The sequence below is a fragment of the Phoenix dactylifera genome, chromosome 2 (genome assembly GCF_051530095.1).
Source record: "Phoenix dactylifera cultivar Ajwa chromosome 2, Ajwa_hap1_PhDact_Kaust_v1.1, whole genome shotgun sequence".
Classification (NCBI taxonomy): Eukaryota; Viridiplantae; Streptophyta; class Magnoliopsida; order Arecales; family Arecaceae; genus Phoenix; species Phoenix dactylifera.
This window is the reverse complement of record NC_143191.1, coordinates 54,246,847-54,264,745: the sequence shown is the minus strand read 5'-3', so window position 1 is coordinate 54,264,745 and position 17,899 is coordinate 54,246,847. Positions and strand designations below refer to the sequence as shown.

General features: G+C 50.2%; 1 protein-coding gene across 2 annotated transcripts; it reads right to left on the bottom strand.

Moving 5' to 3' along the window:
• Nucleotides 1-324: 324 nt before the first annotated feature.
• LOC103720630 (uncharacterized) lies at nt 325-17,895 on the bottom strand. 2 transcript variants are annotated; one of them, XM_008810429.5, is made up of 4 exons: nt 17,841-17,889; nt 16,965-17,145; nt 1,678-1,793; nt 325-1,068 (listed from the first exon to the last, which is right to left on the bottom strand). In XM_008810429.5, the coding sequence occupies exons 2-4, from the start codon at nt 17,067-17,069 to the stop codon at nt 699-701; spliced, it is 591 nt and encodes a 196-aa protein (XP_008808651.1). In that variant the 5' UTR covers nt 17,070-17,145; nt 17,841-17,889; the 3' UTR covers nt 325-698. The 2 variants fall into 2 exon arrangements, with proteins under 2 accessions (XP_008808651.1, XP_088573138.1); XM_088717012.1 differs by having other exon boundaries at nt 548-1,068; nt 16,965-17,087; nt 17,841-17,895.
• Between the last annotated feature and the right edge of the window lie 4 nt (nt 17,896-17,899).

Below are 17,899 nucleotides of genomic sequence, written 5' to 3'. Positions count from 1 at the left end.
GGGGAGTTGGTTCTCACATCATCTTGGCTTTTTATACAAGAGTTTAAGCTAAAACCATTTAAGCTTAAGATAATTATCAGCAGACGGACGGATGCTTGCTTTTTAATAGGGTTATGCTTTGATCATTAGAGATTAGCAGAAAATGGGCAGGTTTAAGTTGACAGATCTTTCGTAAAAGAGGCAGCATGTGCTGCTTATGCTTTTGATCTTACAAGTTATAAATGAAAGTGAAGTTACATATAGAATCAAGAACATTTCAGGGTTTCAAATAGAATCTTTTTTTTTTTTCGTGAACAAATAGAATCACTTGTGAAGACAAGTAAATGTCATAAAATAGCAACTTACAATATACTTACATTTATAATGTCCATGAAATGTAATAAAACACCTGTTGAGAGGGTGGTTGATAATTTTCTGAAGGCAGATGAAATTGCCTCCAAACCCTCCAAAAACACATGGATGCAGGCAAATGCAAAGGGTGAAAGCACTATCATGAAGACTCAAACCTCATGAAGAACCAGATAATACACTTCACAAGATTATCCCATGCCCTAGAATATTTGCTGCACCTTGCAATTGCAATAGATTCAACCATAAAATTCATGTCAAGCTTTCTCAAGTCAAAACCAACCCGGGTTATAATTTTTCTACTAAAAGGTCCTAAATTCATCTAGTCGGCAAATACTATTGCCATTTTATCATGTCTTTGGGTTGGCTGATGGTAGCACACCATCATCTGATACAACCGGAGGCTGGTCGACACTACCATTTGCATCTACCTCTGTTCCTTGAGTGCTCAACTCACTGAAGGTCCTCTTCCTTGATGATGACTCAGACTTCTCCATCTCCATGGCCTTCTCTCCTTCCCCCTTGTCTTTCATTTCGTTCTCCTTCTCTGGTTGGACATCACTGGTGGAGGGTGGAGGTGGAGGCAGTACTGGCGCCAGTTCATGGCCACTTAGCCGGCAGTAAACTCTCTCAACGGTTTCACTGATCTCCTTCCCCAAACCACTGTTGTCAAGAATCAGCTCCCAAACTGCTTTCGAAGCCTTTTCGAGCACTGGAGTTCTACAAATTTACTAATAAATAAGTTTAGTATTGTAAAGCAATAAAACGTGGTTTACTAAATGACATTTACTGTCAAAGTCTCTGTTTTTCTCTTTCTTTTTTTTCGATTAAAAGGGAAAACCTGCCTGTTCTTTTTTTCCCCCTTTCGAGGGTAAAGGGAGGAGATTACTCCCTCAATATCTTAAGTAATTGAAATATAACCTCGCGGAGCCTCAAATAGCTTTCTTAAATTTGTGTTCTTTCCCCAAGGGAAACACAGGAAAATGAAACTACCAGTCTTCATAAAATCAAGACATTGAGTTCATTCACAGTATGTAGAAAATATCACGATTAAATCAGTCACATGAAGACAAGCCCAGTAGAGAATGCTACTAAGTTATATTTTCCATTAAAGAAATAACGTAGGAGATGATTTTCTTAAATAAAATGGATTTAACAAGCTAACAATCAGAAGCAGCATATTGTAATCCTCTTTCTTGAAAGAAGATTTAGAAGCATAGATCTTAATCAGATACTTGACATCAATACTGGGAAAAAAAGGATAATTGTGTTTTCTTTTTATCTTTTATGTGACATTTCTGGTGTGCATCTGTAAGAACAACTACTCACTCAAGTTCTCGACGAAGTGCATCAAATAACTCTCGCTTGGTCTGTTTCTCTGCACCAGGAGTGTTTAGAACCTTACTTTGCTCCACCATTGTAATTGTATTGTTCTTCAGCTCTTCCTGCAAGCAAAGCCAGCCTGCAATTAAGGAACTTACACAGAGATGGCTGTCCTAAACCAAATGATTTTTTTAGACAATTTAATTCTTTTTTAAGCAATCAACAGAAAAACAATCTAGCTTCCTTTTAAGCAAAAGTGACATTGTTCTAATATTTTGTTGTTTCAGCATAAATCATTGACCAAACAACACTCTCGGATTCAGGTCTGCCAGCTAATTTTTGATACTACTACAAGAAGGCCTATTAGCAGTTTTTGAAGTGCTTACGCAGAAACAAGGAGAGAATATTGGGTAGAGGTTGTAGGGGTGCTTTTCCACTAATCACAAGGTCAGGCAGTAAATGTGCTTGAAGTCCTCAGAAGCGGAACCTTACACAACTAACCCTTATTAATCAAAAGCCACATTTTTTCGGGGCATCCTTTAAAATCCACTCAGGATCCCACATGACTGTTTTCAGGGGCATGAAAGGTTAAATACTTCTCCCTGCCCTTGTCATGCAAGAGAATAAATAATAAGATAAAAAATTAGTAACAATTCGACATTGGAGAGATTTTCTCCTGCTCGACTACATCGAGGACTGTAAGGTTTCAGAAGTCATTTTCATTACACTAAAACTGACAGAACCATTTTGCCTGTAGGCAGTCAGGTTCGGAAATTTTTGGCTAAATCATCGAGTCAATATTAGCTGAATGGTTGTCTTTTGGATGCAATAAACTAATCATGTACAAAACAGCATAAAACCTATTTAAACATCTTGTTTTACTTTTAAACTTTTGCTTCAAAATGTTCACAATGAATCGAAACATTTGAAGAAAAACTTTCAGTAATGATGCATACTCCAAGTATACCACCATAAGTTTAGTAGCTGTAAGGAGATCTGACCAATCATAGCAATATACAGAGGACATTACCCATAAATGTAACTTGGATCCACAAACCAAAATGCATGAATTAGTAAGTAATTCATCTTTTGTTAAGTTCTATCTTAAATACTCATGAATAATTCAAAGATCATTTAGGGAATTACATGCAGGATACAAATGTACATATATCACAAAATCATACCCAACAAAAACAATAAGAATCATATAAGTTGCTGGCTTGCTGCACATGCCCCTCAAAGCTGAGGGATTTTCTCCGTGCATCCAACATTAGTGTAGTTATAAGAAGCCTAGAGATGAAAAATCAACCCTTATGAAAGAGAACAAATTTCGAAATTAAAGAAGCAGGTTCACTAAAAAAAATTAACGTCTAATTGTGGAAACACCTAGGCAGCTTAGTAATCTCCACATTCAACAAAGAAGCTACAGGATATAAGGTGCATCATTTTTACCCATAAACTTAGCCTTTCATATACACTGACTTTGACCTTCCACTCTGACCCCTGATCCTTAAACATCACAATTAGTACCATTTGACCCTCAACCTTAACAATAATTATTAGCTTGTATCTTTATCCACTAGCCTATGCATGCTATCCAGAACGTTTTCCCTCCCAACAACCCTCATACATAACTACAATTGACCTATCCTGTATAACCCAAAACCTAAAGTAACAACTTAACCATTATATTCACATACAGAGGATCTGTTAAAACCTTAATACCAGCCTCAATGTTAACACACAAGCTTTACATACTATATCTCACTTAATAGGCCTTGTCAGACCCTATTTATATGTTATTTTAACCACAATGACCATGACTTTAACCTTTGGACCAATTCTTCCGAGGCCTGGACTTATAACCATATGTTATTCCAACCCAAAAAGGCCTACCCTCTAACACTGACCTTCAATGCAATATAGCCCAAAATAGACCAACTACAGCCTACTAGCCTAAGAATAAATGCCAAATTCACTTCAAAACACCCATAAAAAATACATACAGAAACCCCTTCCCCTAAAATCTGTTGCTCTCCATGATGTTCCACCAGGTCCTACTTCTCTACTCTAATGTTCCAGAAATAACACTAAGACAAAAAAAAAAAAAAAAAAAAAAGAATCTCCATAGAAAACACATCTCGAAACAACAAACATGGCCGAGCATCTCTTGTTTTTTTTTTTTTTGGTACAACAGCGGCTCACACCCTACGGGTGTGGATGCAAGCATTCCTTGTTCATTTTGCTGTTCCATGTCTCTTATCATAATAGACACCTTAAGCCACCTCAATCTGTTATACAAACCATAATTGCGATAATCCTTGTGTTGTACTTTCTCAAAGCCTCTGCTAACAGCCTCTATCTCCTATCTACCAGGTAGGACGTCACACTTCCCCACCAAACATGGAACCAAAAATGGCCCTTGCATAGTTGAACCAAACCTTCTCCAAGAATATTGAGTACACCATTGTTGCTGGAAATTGGACCCGGGGGCTGCCGCGAACCGAGAGGGGAGGAGCTCCGCTGCCGGGACGGTGGATGGCGGTGCGTCGACGGATGGCGTCCTCCTGGGGAATCCTGCAAGAAAGCCGGTGGCCGGGCTTCCCGGCGCCGGCCCTCCGAAGCTTAAGTCAGAGGGGGCTGATATGTGGGAGGAGTAAAGGAGAAGAATGTTTGTTCTCTCTTTTTTGTGTGTATCTGTGTCCGTCCCCTTTTCTTTCTCCCCAGGTTCCCTTTTATAGAAAGGTATCACGTTACCTGGGAGGTGGCAAGGAGATTTGTCTTCTTTCGTGATAATTGGGCACGATCATGCTCATTAATGGCGTTGTGGAGAATAAGGCCGGATCAGGCCGGAGTCAGGAAGTTGTCACGATTGATCGGACCCGTTGGGGTGGTTGAACCGCCGGCCGTGGTGGGCCTGGGGTTCGTAGATGGCAAGTACATTGATTGCTGAGTGAACCGGTGGTCAGGAAGAGCCATGCGCTTTGATGGTTCAGTGATCCGGAGATCACCTTGAGCCGTGTTCATTTAATGACGGAGTGCATCGGAGGCCTGAGGGGGTCTTATGCATTAATGATAGGGCGTGCCGAATGCCTGCGGAGATCTTGTGCCTTGATGACTTGGGGATGGTGGCAGATTGTAGTGGAGTCATGTATTTAGTTGTCAGATCCTTTAGAGGGTTAGGCGGAGATTGGATATTTGGCTAAGGCACGGGTTCGGCACGGGTGCCGAGCCGAGCTGGTTGCTTAGCGGAGTGTCCTGTGGCGGGGTTGCCTCTCTGGTCGGCGCTTTCTAATCGAGTGCCTCTGGTCGGCGCTCTTTGGTCGAGCGCCTCTCTGGTCGGCGCTCTGTGGTCGAGCGCCTCTCTGGTCGGCGCTCTGTGGTCGAGCGCCTTTGGTCGGCGCTTTCTAGTCGAGCGCCTCTGGTCGGCGCTCTGTAGTCGAGCGCCTCTGGTCGGCGCTTTCTAGTCGAGCGCCTCTCTGGTCGGCGCTCTTTGGCCGATCACCTCTGAGGAGGAATGACTTGGGTTTTCCCCCCAACACTACCCCCCGACTTCCGAGTTCCAGCTGGTTGCCAGTTTGAGCGCGGGAAGTAGTTTTAGTTGGGTCATTATGAATTATGAAAATTTTAAATTATAGCGCGTTTCGAATTATCGGGCGCTTCGAGGTGCCATTAATAGGCGGCGTCTCTTCTTTCCCGAAATGCCTCATTATTGGGACGCCTTCTTCGAAGCGTCCTCGCGTCGTGGGCTTATGATGGGGCCGTACGATCCGACGGGGCGCTTCTGTGTTCGAAGCGTCAGCCCGAATTAAATGTGGCGCTCCGTCTTTTGGGCCGACACGCGTCGTAATCCGAACGGGGTGCAGCGTTTTTCTCGCTGATCTGGGCCGTTGGAGGGGTCTATTTAAATTCTCACCTGGCCTCCCGTTCTTTTCTTATTGTCTTCTTCCTCCAGCTTTTCTCAGTCCGAAGTTTTCTTTCTCCGGCATTTTTTACAGGTCCCTTTTCCTCTCGATCTTTTTCTCTTTCTTCCTCCTAATGGGTTCCGGTCCGAGTGAAGTCGAGTCTACCATGGGTGTGCTGGAGGTCGAAATGACCGAGGAGTGGTTTTTCCCTTTACAAGGGTTCCGTTTGGAGCCCGCCAGGCGGGAGGATCGGGTAACCGATCCTCCGGTAGGCCGGATTGGAGTGTACTTGGAGGCACTCTGGGCCGGCCTACGATTTCCTCTTCACGGGTTCGTGAACGAGTTGCTGACGGAATATCAATTGGTTCCGGCGCAGCTTGCTCCGAATGCCTGGAGGACAGTGGTCGGTTTCCTGTCGCTGTGTTTAGCGTACGGGATTCCGACCTCTGTCAACGTTTTCCGGCGACTTTTTGTGTTGAAGTCGAATCCGGGAGACGGAGAGTGGCTCTACATCGCCCTTCGGGCGGGTCGGCCACTCTTTCAGGGCGCTCCTTCGTCCATTCATGACTGGAAGAAGAAGTTCTTCTTTCTAGGTTCTGAACGAACATGGGGGTTTGATCCTAGGTGGGGGCCGACCCAGCTCAGGTCCGTCAACAAAGTCCCCAAGCTTTCTCCGCACGAGCAGGGGATCATCGACACCATCCGCAGCCTCGGGGACGGTATTTTACTGAGCGGCCTCATAAGTGAGGACGCTCTAGTGAACGTTGGCCTGAGCTCGGCGCGTCCTCAGGGTAAGGGTAACAGTAGGGTGTCTTTTCCATTTTGTTACAGTTCTAAATTCTAATCCTGCTCGTCCTTGCAGATATCGCAAAGATGGTGACCAAGAGCGAGGTTCTATACGCCCGGTTCCAGAAGAGGGCGGCCGAGCTCTCGGGAGAACCAATCGAGCCGAGAAAGAAGGCGAAGATCTCGGCGACCGCAGCGGTCGAGGTGGGCGCACCTCGCCCCGCGCGCTCCGAAGCTGGTCGGGGGGAGGGCGCGGGCTCTAGGGGCGCGGGCTCTAGTGGAGCTACGGTGGCGCTCCCGTGCCCGGCGCCAATTTCACGGGTCCCTGGTCGGCAGGAAGCCCCAATCGCCGACCAGGGGGGAAGTTCAGCGGGTTTGGCGCTCGCGCGCTCCGCTCCGGTTTTGCGGCAGTCAGATCGGCCGCCTGTCCGACCCCAGCCCTCCAGTTCCGAGCCGGGGAGCAGCCAAGGAGTTGCGGGGTCGGCTCCGCCTAGGCCAGCCGAAGTCGGCCTTCCGGGCTCGTCGGGCTCACGGGAGCGGGTGCCTTACGCTCCCGCCTGGTCGGTCTTCGAGGGCGATTCGGCCCTCGATAATCCCCAAGTGGCGCGCGAAGTATTCCGGGTCGCGCTACTTCCGGCCGACCAGGCCAAAATACGGTCCATGAACTACGGCGCCTTCAGGGACTCTACTCTTTGTTTTGCCGTCCGGGTAAGTTAGTCTTCCTGTTTGTACAGTTATGCAAGTTTTATTTTTAGTTTCTCACGTTTCTCACGTCTCTTTTACAGCATCTGCATGAGACGGAGACGCTGATGCACATAGTGCAAGACTACCGGGAGCGGGCCCGGGGGCATCAGCGGGGGCACGAGGAGGCCGAGGCAAGGTGCCAGGCGTCCGAGGCCGAGCGCCAGGCGCTCCAAGTAAGGGTGGGAGCGGTCGAGGACGAGGTCCGAGCTCTGACTGCCGAGCTCGAAGAGGAGAAGGGCGCGCACACTCTGGCCAGATCCGAAGTGCGCGCCACTGAGGCTCGTCTGGCCGAGGCCGAGCTGGCGCTGGCTACCCGCGAGCAGGAGGTGGGGAACGCCCGCCTTAAAACCTTGGAGCTCGAGCGGGAAGTAAAAAACCTCGAGCGGAAAGCCGCGTATCACGAGGCTCGGGAGCAAGAGGCTCGGGAGCAGGCCCAAGACGCGGTTAGGCTCTTCCGCGAGTCGGAGGAGTTCCGTGATCTTCTGGAAGAGGAAGGTGTGAACGGGCTGATCCAAGGCTTCAAGGACTTCCGCAACCAATTGCGGCGGCTCCTTCCTGACTTTGACCTGAACCTGCTCAAACCAGGAGCAGGGGTCGAAAGGTCGGAGGCGGAGGCAGAAACTCCGGAGGCCGACCAGGGAGGTCTGGCCGAGGCGGCCGAGGCTGTCCCCGAGGTCACCGAGATGGCCTCCGAGGCTGTTCCTGGTGCTGCCGAGGCTGCCGAGGAAGAGGCTTTGATCGCAGAGCCGGCCATTCCTGAAGCCGCCGAGCCTGAGTCTTAGTATAGTTTTTTTTTTTTTTTTTTTTGTAAGTCGGGATGGCCCCCACATTTGTTAAGGCCGGGCCCGAGCTTTGTACTTAGCCTACGGGCTTTTTGAAATGAATATACATATTTGTTATAACTTGCAGCTTGACTTGTGCTTTGGTTGACTTAGATTTCTTTCACTTGGATCCGCTTTTAGGCTCCAAGGAATTGGGCTCTACGGCCCCAACTTCGTTCGCCACATAGTTGGACTTGCGTTTAGGCTTGGCACAGCCGAGCTTAGGTCTGAGTTTCCGTTACTCGGTCCTAAGATCAGTAATATAGCGACGCTTATGTCTAGGACGCGCTTGGGCTCGGGAAGTCTTTTCGAGCTTAGCTCAGAATTCGACCGAGCCCTAGGACTAGGGTCACTAGATTTAAAGTTCCTAGTGAACTTTTGGGCCCGGATCTCGGGTTGCCGAGGCGGATGATCAGATTTTTTTCCGACATACGAGTTGAACGTCTGTCAGCTTGAGATGGGAATTCATCGAGCTGACGGCATAGACTAAGCTTGCCATTGAACAGTGCACGTAGGAGGGGTGAGGCCGAGCGATGATTGGCCCGACCAGGTACCTCGACGATGGTCGGAGGTTCATTCAGGTAGTTAATTAACCAAGAATGAAAATAAATGAGAATGTAAAAGATATTAATTGAATGGGTACCTGGTACCGTGAGCGTTCTTACGCCGAGGCTGTGAACTTTGCCTGGCGACTGAAGACGCTCCTCTGCTCAGAGTCCGTTCTTTGAGGACGCCGACAAGATAGAGGAATCCAAGAACGAAAATAACCGAGATTATGTAAAGACATTAATTGAATGGGTATCTGGTACCGTGAGCGTTCTTACGCCGAGGCTGTGAACTTCGCCTGGCGACTGATGACGCTCCTCTGCTCAGAGTCCGTTCTTTGAGGACGCCGGCAAGATAGAGGAATCCAAAAATGAAAATAACCGAGATTATGTAAAGACATTAATTGAATGGGTACCTGGTACCGTGAGCGTTCTTACGCCGAGGCTGTGAACTTCGCCTGGCGACTGAAGACGCTCCTCTGCTCGGAGTCCGTTCTTTGAGGATGCCGGCAAGATAGAAGAATCCAGTGCTGCAAATCATGGGCTTTTCGTTGATCACGAACAGGAGATTGAGTCGAGCTCTGTGACCAATGGAGAACGCATCCCGAAATATCGGGGCATCCCGACCGTGGTCGGGGTAGGAGAACGAGCCGAGCTCGTTGGCCGATGGAGAACGAGCCGAGCTCGTTGGCCGATGGAGAACGAGCCGAGCTCGTTGGTCGATGGAGACCGCATCCCGAAGTATCGGGACATCCCGACCGTGGTCGGGGTAGGAGAACGAGCCGAGCTCGTTGGCCGATGGAGAACGAGCCGAGCTCGTTGGTCGATGGAGACCGCATCCCGAAGTATCGGGGCATCCCGACCGTGGTCGGGGTAGGAGAACGAGCCGAGCTCGTTGGCCGATGGAGAACGAGCCGAGCTCGTTGGCCGATGGAGAACGAGCCGAGCTCGTTGGTCGGTGGAGACCGCATCCCGAACTCACGAACATCTTCAGGGAGTCCACGTAGGTACTCCATCATCCCGAAATATCGGGGCATCCCGACCGTGGTCAGGGTAGGAGAACGAGCCGAGCTCGTTGGCCGGTGGAGAACGAGCCGAGCTCGTTGGCCGGTGGAGAACGAGCCGAGCTCGTTGGCCGGTGGAGAACGAGCCGAGCTCGTTGGCCGGTGGAGAACGAGCCGAGCTCGTTGGTCGGTGGAGACCGCATCCCGAAGTATCGGGGCATCCCGACCGTGATCGGGGTAGGAGAACGAGCCGAGCTCGTTGGCCGATGGAGAACGAGCCGAGCTCGTTGGCCGATGGAGAATGAGCCTGGCACCATGAGACAATTAGGAGAATTGGTGAGTTCGAACAAGTACACAAACCAACATAAAATGAAATTTATGGTTGAATAGTGGGGGACCCCTTGGGATCCTACTGGTAGTACACGCGGAGATTTTCAGAACTCCAGCTTCGTGGAATGGGAGTCCCATCTAGAGACTCTAGCTTATAAGTTCCGGGCCGGCGGATGCGCGTGACTCGGTAAGGTCCTTCCCAATTTGGAGCCAGCTTCCCTTGCTCAGTTGGTCGGGAGGCCTCGGCTCTCCTAAGGATAAGGTCCCTGCTTTGAAGGATTTGACTTTGACCCTGGCGTTGTAGTACTGTGCTGTCTTTTGCTGGTACCTCGCCATGCGAACTCGGGCGGCCTCCCTTGTTTCCTCGATCAGATCGAGGTTGTTCCTGAGTTGTGAGGAGTTGGAGCTGGCTTCGTGATGCTCCACCCTTGGAGAAGGGAGTCCGATCTCCAACGGGATGACAGCTTCCGTTCCGTACGTTAGATTGAAGGGAGTTTCGCTGGTGGGGACACGGAATGTAGTCCGGTAAGCCCACAGGACATTGTATAGGTCTTCGACCCATTGTCCTTTGGATTTGTCGAGCCTGGCTTTGAGCCCCTGCAAAATAGTACGGTTTGTTACCTCGGTTTCTCCGTTCGTCTGAGGGTGCGCGACCGAGGTGAAGCGGTGGTCGATGCCAAGCTCGAAGCAGAATTCTCTAAAATGGAGGTTGTCGAACTGGCGACCATTGTCGGATATGAGGATGCGGGGGAGCCCGAATCTGCAAATTATTGACTTCCATACAAAATTCCGCATCTTCTGCTCGGTGATCCGGGCAAGGGGCTCGGCTTCCACCCACTTTGTGAAATAGTCGATGGAGACAACCAGGAATTTCCTTTGTCCGGTAGCCATAGGAAATGGTCCTAGAATGTCAATTCCCCACTGGGCAAAAGGCCAAGGGGAGCTGATAGAAGTTAAGGGAGCCGAGGGTCGGCGTTGGACATTGGCGTTTCTCTGGCATCGGTCGCATCTTCGGACGAAGTCCACAGCATCCTTCTGGAGTGTCGGCCAATAGTATCCTTGGCGCAAAATTTTATGGGCCAATGCTCGTCCTCCCAGATGATTTCCGCAAATCCCTTCATGGACTTCGCGCATTGCATAATCAGCCTCTGTCGGGCGGAGACATCTGAGGAGGGGAGAGGTGAAAGATCTCCGATAGAGCTTTCCCTCATGCAATATGTACCAGGTGGCGGAGTGCTTTACTCGGCGAGCCTCTCGTTCATCACTGGGGAGGACTTCGTCTTGCAGATAGCTGATGAGCTCGTCCATCCAGCTTGGCTCGGACTCAATGCAAAGGGCCTGCTCGGGCTCCTCTGTACTGGGTTTTTGGAGATACTCCAGTGCCGCCGCTTTGGGGAGCTCGCTCATGCGAGAGGACACCAGCTTTGACAGCTGGTCGGCCCTAAGATTCTCCGACCTGGTAACATGTTGGATGTGGAAAGAATCCAAGGTCGAGGCGAGATCCCGTACCTTCTGAAGATATTTCTGCATTGTGGGGTCTCTGGCTTCGAAGTCACCCATGATTTGGTTGACGACGAGCTGAGAATCGCTGAAGGCCTTCAGGTCCTTCACTCCTAGCTCTCTGGCTAGCTTGAGCCCGGCGACGAGTGCTTCGTACTCCGCCATATTGTTGGAAGCAGGAAACTCGAGGCGTAGGGCTTGCTCAGCGACCACCCCCTCCGGGCTCGTGAGGATGAGACCTGCTCCGCTACCCCCCGAGTTTGAAGAGCCATCGACATGCAAAGTCCATGCCAAACTCGGGGTCTGCTCTGTTGGCGTAGGCTCAGGTTCGGGCTCGACCTCATCCGGTATGGTGCACTCGACTATGAAGTCGGCGAGTGCTTGTGCTTTGATCGCCGGTCTGGGTCGGTACTCGAGGTCAAATTTTCCGAGCTCGATGGCCCATTTAGTAATCCGGCCTGCACGGTCTGATCTTTGCAGGATCTGCTTTACTGGCTGGTCGGTCAGCACGGTCATTGTGTGGGCTTGGAAATAAGGCCGGAGCCTCCGAGCTGAGATGACCAAGGCATAAGCAGTCTTCTCCAGCTTGGAGTATCGGGTTTCAGCATCCCTCAAGACCCGGCTGGTGTAATATACTAGTTTTTGGAGCTTGCCCTCCTCTCGGACCAGGACCGAGCTTACTGCTACAGGGAAGACAGCTAAATATAGGTAAAGGAGTTCACCCTGTTGAGGCTTTGTGAGCAGGGGAGAGGAAGCCAGAAGGTGCTTGAGCTCTTCAAAAGACTACTGGCACTCGTCCGATCACAGGAAGTTTTTCGGCTTCTTGAGAGCCGCAAAGAATGGAAGGCAGCGCTCGGCTGAGCGGGAGATGAATCTCCCGAGAGCTGCAATTCGGCCCGTAAGCCGTTGTACCTCTTTGACTGTCCTCGGAGGTGTCATCTCCTGGAGTGCTCGGATCTTTTCAGGATTGGCCTCGATTCCCCGTTGTGTAATGATGAAGCCGAGGAATTTGCCGGAGGTGACTCCGAATGCGCATTTGGCTGGGTTGAGCTTCATTTGGTACCTTCAGAGTGTGGAGAATGCTTCATCAAGGTCGGCCACATGGTCTTGCGCCACCTTGCTTTTCACCAGCATGTCATCAACATAGACCTCCATGTTTCGGCCTATTTGATCTTTGAAGATCCGGCTGACCAGCCTCTGATAAGTTGCCCCGGCATTCTTTAAGCCGAATGGCATTACTTTGTAGCAGTAGGTTCCCCCATCGGTGATGAAGGCCGTTTTTTCTTCATCTTCTGGCGCCATGCGGATCTAGTTGTATCCGGAGAAGGCGTCCATGAATGCTAACAGCTCGTGACCCGAGGTGGAGTCCACGAGCTGGTCGATGCTGGGGAGTGGGAAGCTGTCCTTTGGGCAAGCTTTATTCAGGTCGGTGTAGTCCACGCACATGCGCCATTTCCCGCTGGCTTTTTTGACGAGGACCACATTGGCGAGCCACTCCGGGTAGGATATTTCTCGGATGAAGCCAGCTTCGAGGAGTTTGTCAACCTCCTCGGCTGCTGCTCGTTGTCGTTTAGGGGCGGCGCCTCGCTTCTTTTGTCGCACGGGCTTGCAGGTTGGCTTTACTTGGAGCCGGTGGACCATGATCTCTGGATCTATCCCCGGCATATCCGCGGGCGACCATGCGAAGACGTCCAGGTTGTCTCGCAAGAAGTTGACAAGGCGATCCCTTTCGCACTCATTGAGGCCAGAGCCGACCTGCACGGTTAGCTCGGGAAAGTTTTCGCGCAAAGGAACTTGGATTAGTAACTCACTAGGCTCTACCCGCTTTTTCTGAGGGTTGACCCGTGCCTCCAGAGTTTTAGTTGAAGGCTGGTCGGTTGCTGGGACAGGCACCTCAGCTGGTCGTTTCGCCTCGTGGGTCGCCATGTAGCATCGTCTTGCTACCGTTTGGTCCCCACGAACTTCGCCAACTCCTTGGCTGGTGGGGAATCGCATGAGCAGGTGGCGAGTCGAGACTACCGCTCGGAGGGCGTTGAGACCCGGTCTTCCGAGAATGGCATTGTAGACCGAGGGTACGCGTATCACAAGGAAGCTCATCCCCACGGTACTTTCACGGGGGGCGAGCCCGACCGTGACCAGGAGGTCGACCTCGCCCTCTACTGGGACTGAATCCCCAGTAAATCCAACCAACGGAGCATTCATCCTCCGTAGTTGCTCTCCTGTCATCCCCATTTTACAGTAGGCATCAAAATACAAAACATTCGCCGAGCTTCCATTATCGATCAAGATGCGTTTTACATCAAATCTATTTATGATCATGGAGATGACCACGGCATCATCGTGGGGAGTTTCGACTCCCTCCAAATCATCGTCTGAGAAAGAAATGGCTTCCGAGGCGCGCTGGCGCTTCGAGGAGGTTCCTTCCCCTGAAGCTTCTCCAACCGAGACCCCGCCTCGGATGGTGTTGATGGTGCCGGCGATGGGCCTGTTGGCATTTGAACCTTCAGGCCGTGCGGCTCCTTCGGCTGGCTTCTTTTCTTCGCGCCGGCCTCGCACGAATCGATCGAGCACCCCTCGGCGGATGAGCACTTCGATCTCGTTCCGGAGCTGATAGCAGTCCTCAGTATCATGGCCGTGATCCCGATGGAAACGGCAATACTTCCGGGGATCATGCCGAGCTCCGGGGTCTCGTTTCGGAGGTGGGAGCCGGATGTAATCCTGGCCCTCAATCTCCATGAGGATTTCGGCCCGAGGAGCGGTGAGGGGAGTGTAGTTTTCATACCTCCCTTCAGGTGCACGGGCCCGTGGTGGAAACCTTGGACGGAGTGGTGACCTCTGCTGAGGCGGTCCCCGTAGTCGGGGTGGACTCTTCAAGCGGGGCGGATTTTTAGCTCGGCGCGGGGACGGGCTTCTGGGCTGGCCACGCTCCTCGCGACGTCTTTTCTGTTTCTTGGAGGTCTGCTCGGCCCCGCTCCGCCTAACAGCCACGGCTTCCTCAGCCTTGGCGTACTTCCGCGCCCGAACAAGCATTTCGGTGAGGTCTGCAGGAAAATTCTTCTCGATAGAGAAGAGGAACCTGTAAGACCGGGCTCCAGTCTTTAGTGCTGACATGGCGATTGACTGGTCAAGTTCCCGGACTTCCCATGTCGCGGCGGTAAACCGGTCCAAATACTCCCTGAGGGATTCTCCCTCCTTTTGTTTGATGTCAAGGAGGGAGTCCGATGTCCGCCGCTGGGGCTGGCTGGCGGCAAAATTGCCGGCGAACTGCTTGCCGAGCTGCTCAAAAGAGGAGACGATACTCGGCTTCAGCCCGGTAAACCAAAGCCGGGCCGGTCCTCGGAGTGTCGCTGGAAAAGCTTTGCACATCATGGCCTCCGAGGCTCCTTGTAGGGCCATTAAGACCCGATAACTATCCAGGTGGTCAAGGGGGTCGGCCCTGCCGTTGTAAGGCTCCACCTGGGGCATCTTGAACCGCGGCGGGACCGGCTCGTCTTCAATCTCCTGGGAAAAGGGGGACTTCGTGGTGAACTCGAAGTCACCATCACGTCCCGATTTCCTTCCGTGGAGTGCCTGGATCTGGCGCTCCAGCTTCTCGACCTTCTTGTCGAGTTCATCATTCTGGAGGATCGCTGCAGCGGTTTGTTCTGGTGCAAGTTGCCCTGGAACCGACTCAGCCTCCGAGGGTTGTGGCCAGCCACCAGGGCCTCTAACTGGGCGTTCTCTCCAGAGGGAGGCCTGGACTTGAGAGTCCTGACCTCGAAGGGGAAGCCCGCTTGTAGGGGGCTCCGGTTGAACTGGAGCCGGAGGAAGCGGTGCCGTCGGGATGCCCCTGGGTTGCAAGCCTTGGACAGCGGTAGCCAAGGCCTGCACCTGTTGCACCAGGGCATCAAACTGCTCCGGCCGAACTTGAGGGGTTGACTCGGCCGGAGGCGGCGAGTTCTGGACAGAGTGTCCAGGACTAGGTGGAGGACGTCGAGAGGCATTGGAAGCCCCCTTACTTCTTAGTTTCATGGCAGCAACTCGGTCCCTTCCTCTAGCGCCAACTGTTGCTGGAAATTGGACCCGGGGGCTGCCGCGAACCGAGAGGAGAGGAGCTCCGCTGCCGGGACGGTGGATGGCGGTGCGTCGACGGGTGGCGTCCTCCTGGGGAATCCTGCAAGAAAGCCGGTGGCCGGGCTTCCCGGCGCCGGCCCTCCGAAGCTTAAGTCAGAGGGGGCTGATATGTGGGGGGAGTAAAGGAGAAGAATGTTTGTTCTCTCTTTTTTGTGTGTATCTGTGTCCGTCCCCTTTTCTTTCCCCCCAGGTTCCCTTTTATAGAAAGGTATCACGTTACCTGGGAGGTGGCAAGGGGATTTGTCTTCTTTCGTGATAATTGGGCACGATCATGCTCATTAATGGCGTTGTAGAGAATAAGGCCGGATCAGGCCGGAGTCAAGGAGTTGTCACGATTGATCGGACCCGTTGGGGTGGTTGAACCGCCGGCCGTGGTGGGCCTGGGGTTCGTAGATGGCAAGTGCATTGATTGCTGAGTGAACCGGTGGTCAGGAAGAGCCATGCGCTTTGATGGTTCAGTGATCCGGAGATCACCTTGAGCCGTGTTCATTTAATGACGGAGTGCATCGGAGGCCTGAGGGGGTCTCATGCATTAATGATAGGGCGTGCCGAATGCCTGCGGAGATCTTGTGCCTTGATGACTTGGAGATGGTGGCAGATTGTAGTGGAGTCATGTATTTAGTTGTCAAATCCTTTAGAGGGTTAGGCGGAGATTGGATATTTGGCTAAGGCACGGGTCCGGCACGGGTGCCGAGCCGAGCTGGTTGCTTAGCGGAGTGTCCTGTGGCGGGGTTGCCTCTCTGGTCGGCGCTTTCTAATCGAGTCTGGTCGGCGCTCTGTGGTCGAGCGCCTCTCTGGTCGGCGCTCTGTGGTCGAGCGCCTCTGGTCGGCGCTTTCTAGTCGAGCGCCTCTCTGGTCGGCGCTCTTTGGCCGATCACCTCTGAGGAGGAATGACTTGGGTTTTCCCCCCAACAACCATGTATCACAATAATTTACCACCAAGACACAGGAGGTTGCCACAAGACATTTTCAATTACACTCCCTCACTCTCCGTGTATGTGCGTATGTGCGGCTTGGCTCGATTAATTTTCTCATTCTCTAACAAAATCTGATGCACAGGAATTTCAGAGGTCAATGTGTGGCCTTTATGACAATAATCTTTGCAGGCTATTAATATAGAACAGAATTGCCCATTTTCATAATATAAAACAAGATAAAAATCAACTGGGTCACATTAAACCAACCTAGAGTTGTCTCATCTCACAAATAAAAAAAAACAATAATTTCCAGAAAATATAAAGTATAATAACCAAAATTAGAGCAACCACACAACAGATCATATATAAAAAACATCATATTCAGAACAGGAGTATTGCAGTTACACCATATACTGGCAGCAAGTCACCTTGACAATAGCTCATAATTGGATGATAATGCAAACAAAAACAAATGAATACACCTATAAACGCTTTTATTTGGCATAAGTTCTATCTTTGGTCTGGAAGCACATTTGCACTCACAGGAAAGAAACAAATGTATCATTTTTTTTCGCATAAAAATACCGAATTTAGATAACAAAAAAAAGTTGGGTGTTGATATACATACATTGGCCTTTAGCTGATTTATAATCTTCAGTCTAATAGCATCAATAGTGCCATCATTCATTAGTGATTCAAGTACATCTTCGGGTGTTATCACATGGGAACCCATGAAACCTGAACAAACTACCTGCAACTCCTTTACCTCAAAGACTTTAATAATGGTACTACTGTACCTAGTAGAGCACCTACATGAGTAATCTTCTTCACATGAGCAAAGTAAGAGTGGTGCTTTCCATGGAACAAATAAAACACAAGGAAAAGAAGGGAAAGAAAAGCTTCTTTAAGCAAAAAGAACACCATATTGAATAATAATCCTACTTCAAAAGCTTCTGTGATCATAATCACAAAGTGGGAACTTGGGATAAATTCCCTCAGGGTGGAAGCTTGTACTTGAGAAAAAATTCAGAAGAAAAATAAAGACTGGGTAACATCTCGATAAATAATCTCACTTCAACATAAATCAGGGTAAGTTACAAACTTCACAAAATATCCATAAAACTACAAATAATATATCAGATGTTCCAGGACATTCCCCAAACATCGATAAAAATGCTGAAAAATTTAGGATAAATTCCAAACAATTCCCAAAGCATTCTCAAGATCACACAAGACTGAGTAGATGTTCCAGGTTATTCACATAAATCATGAATCGATCAGGATTCAGGAGGAGTGATCAAGAAATAGGCTAGGGTTACAACAAAGGAAATTTTGGTGGGAAAAGTGGGAAGGAACCCCAATATTTCGATTTCACAGAATAAAAACGACCGAAAGATCGGACTTTTTTGAGAGCAATCTTTCATCTAAAAACAGCATGTTTACGCGAATTTTTCCTTTAAAAAAAACAACAAGGATAAGGGAAAGGATAAGGGAAGAAGATTACCTGGAGAAGACTGGCGCCGTTCTCAAGCCTGAGAGAGAGGAGGGGGGTGGGTGGGGTGC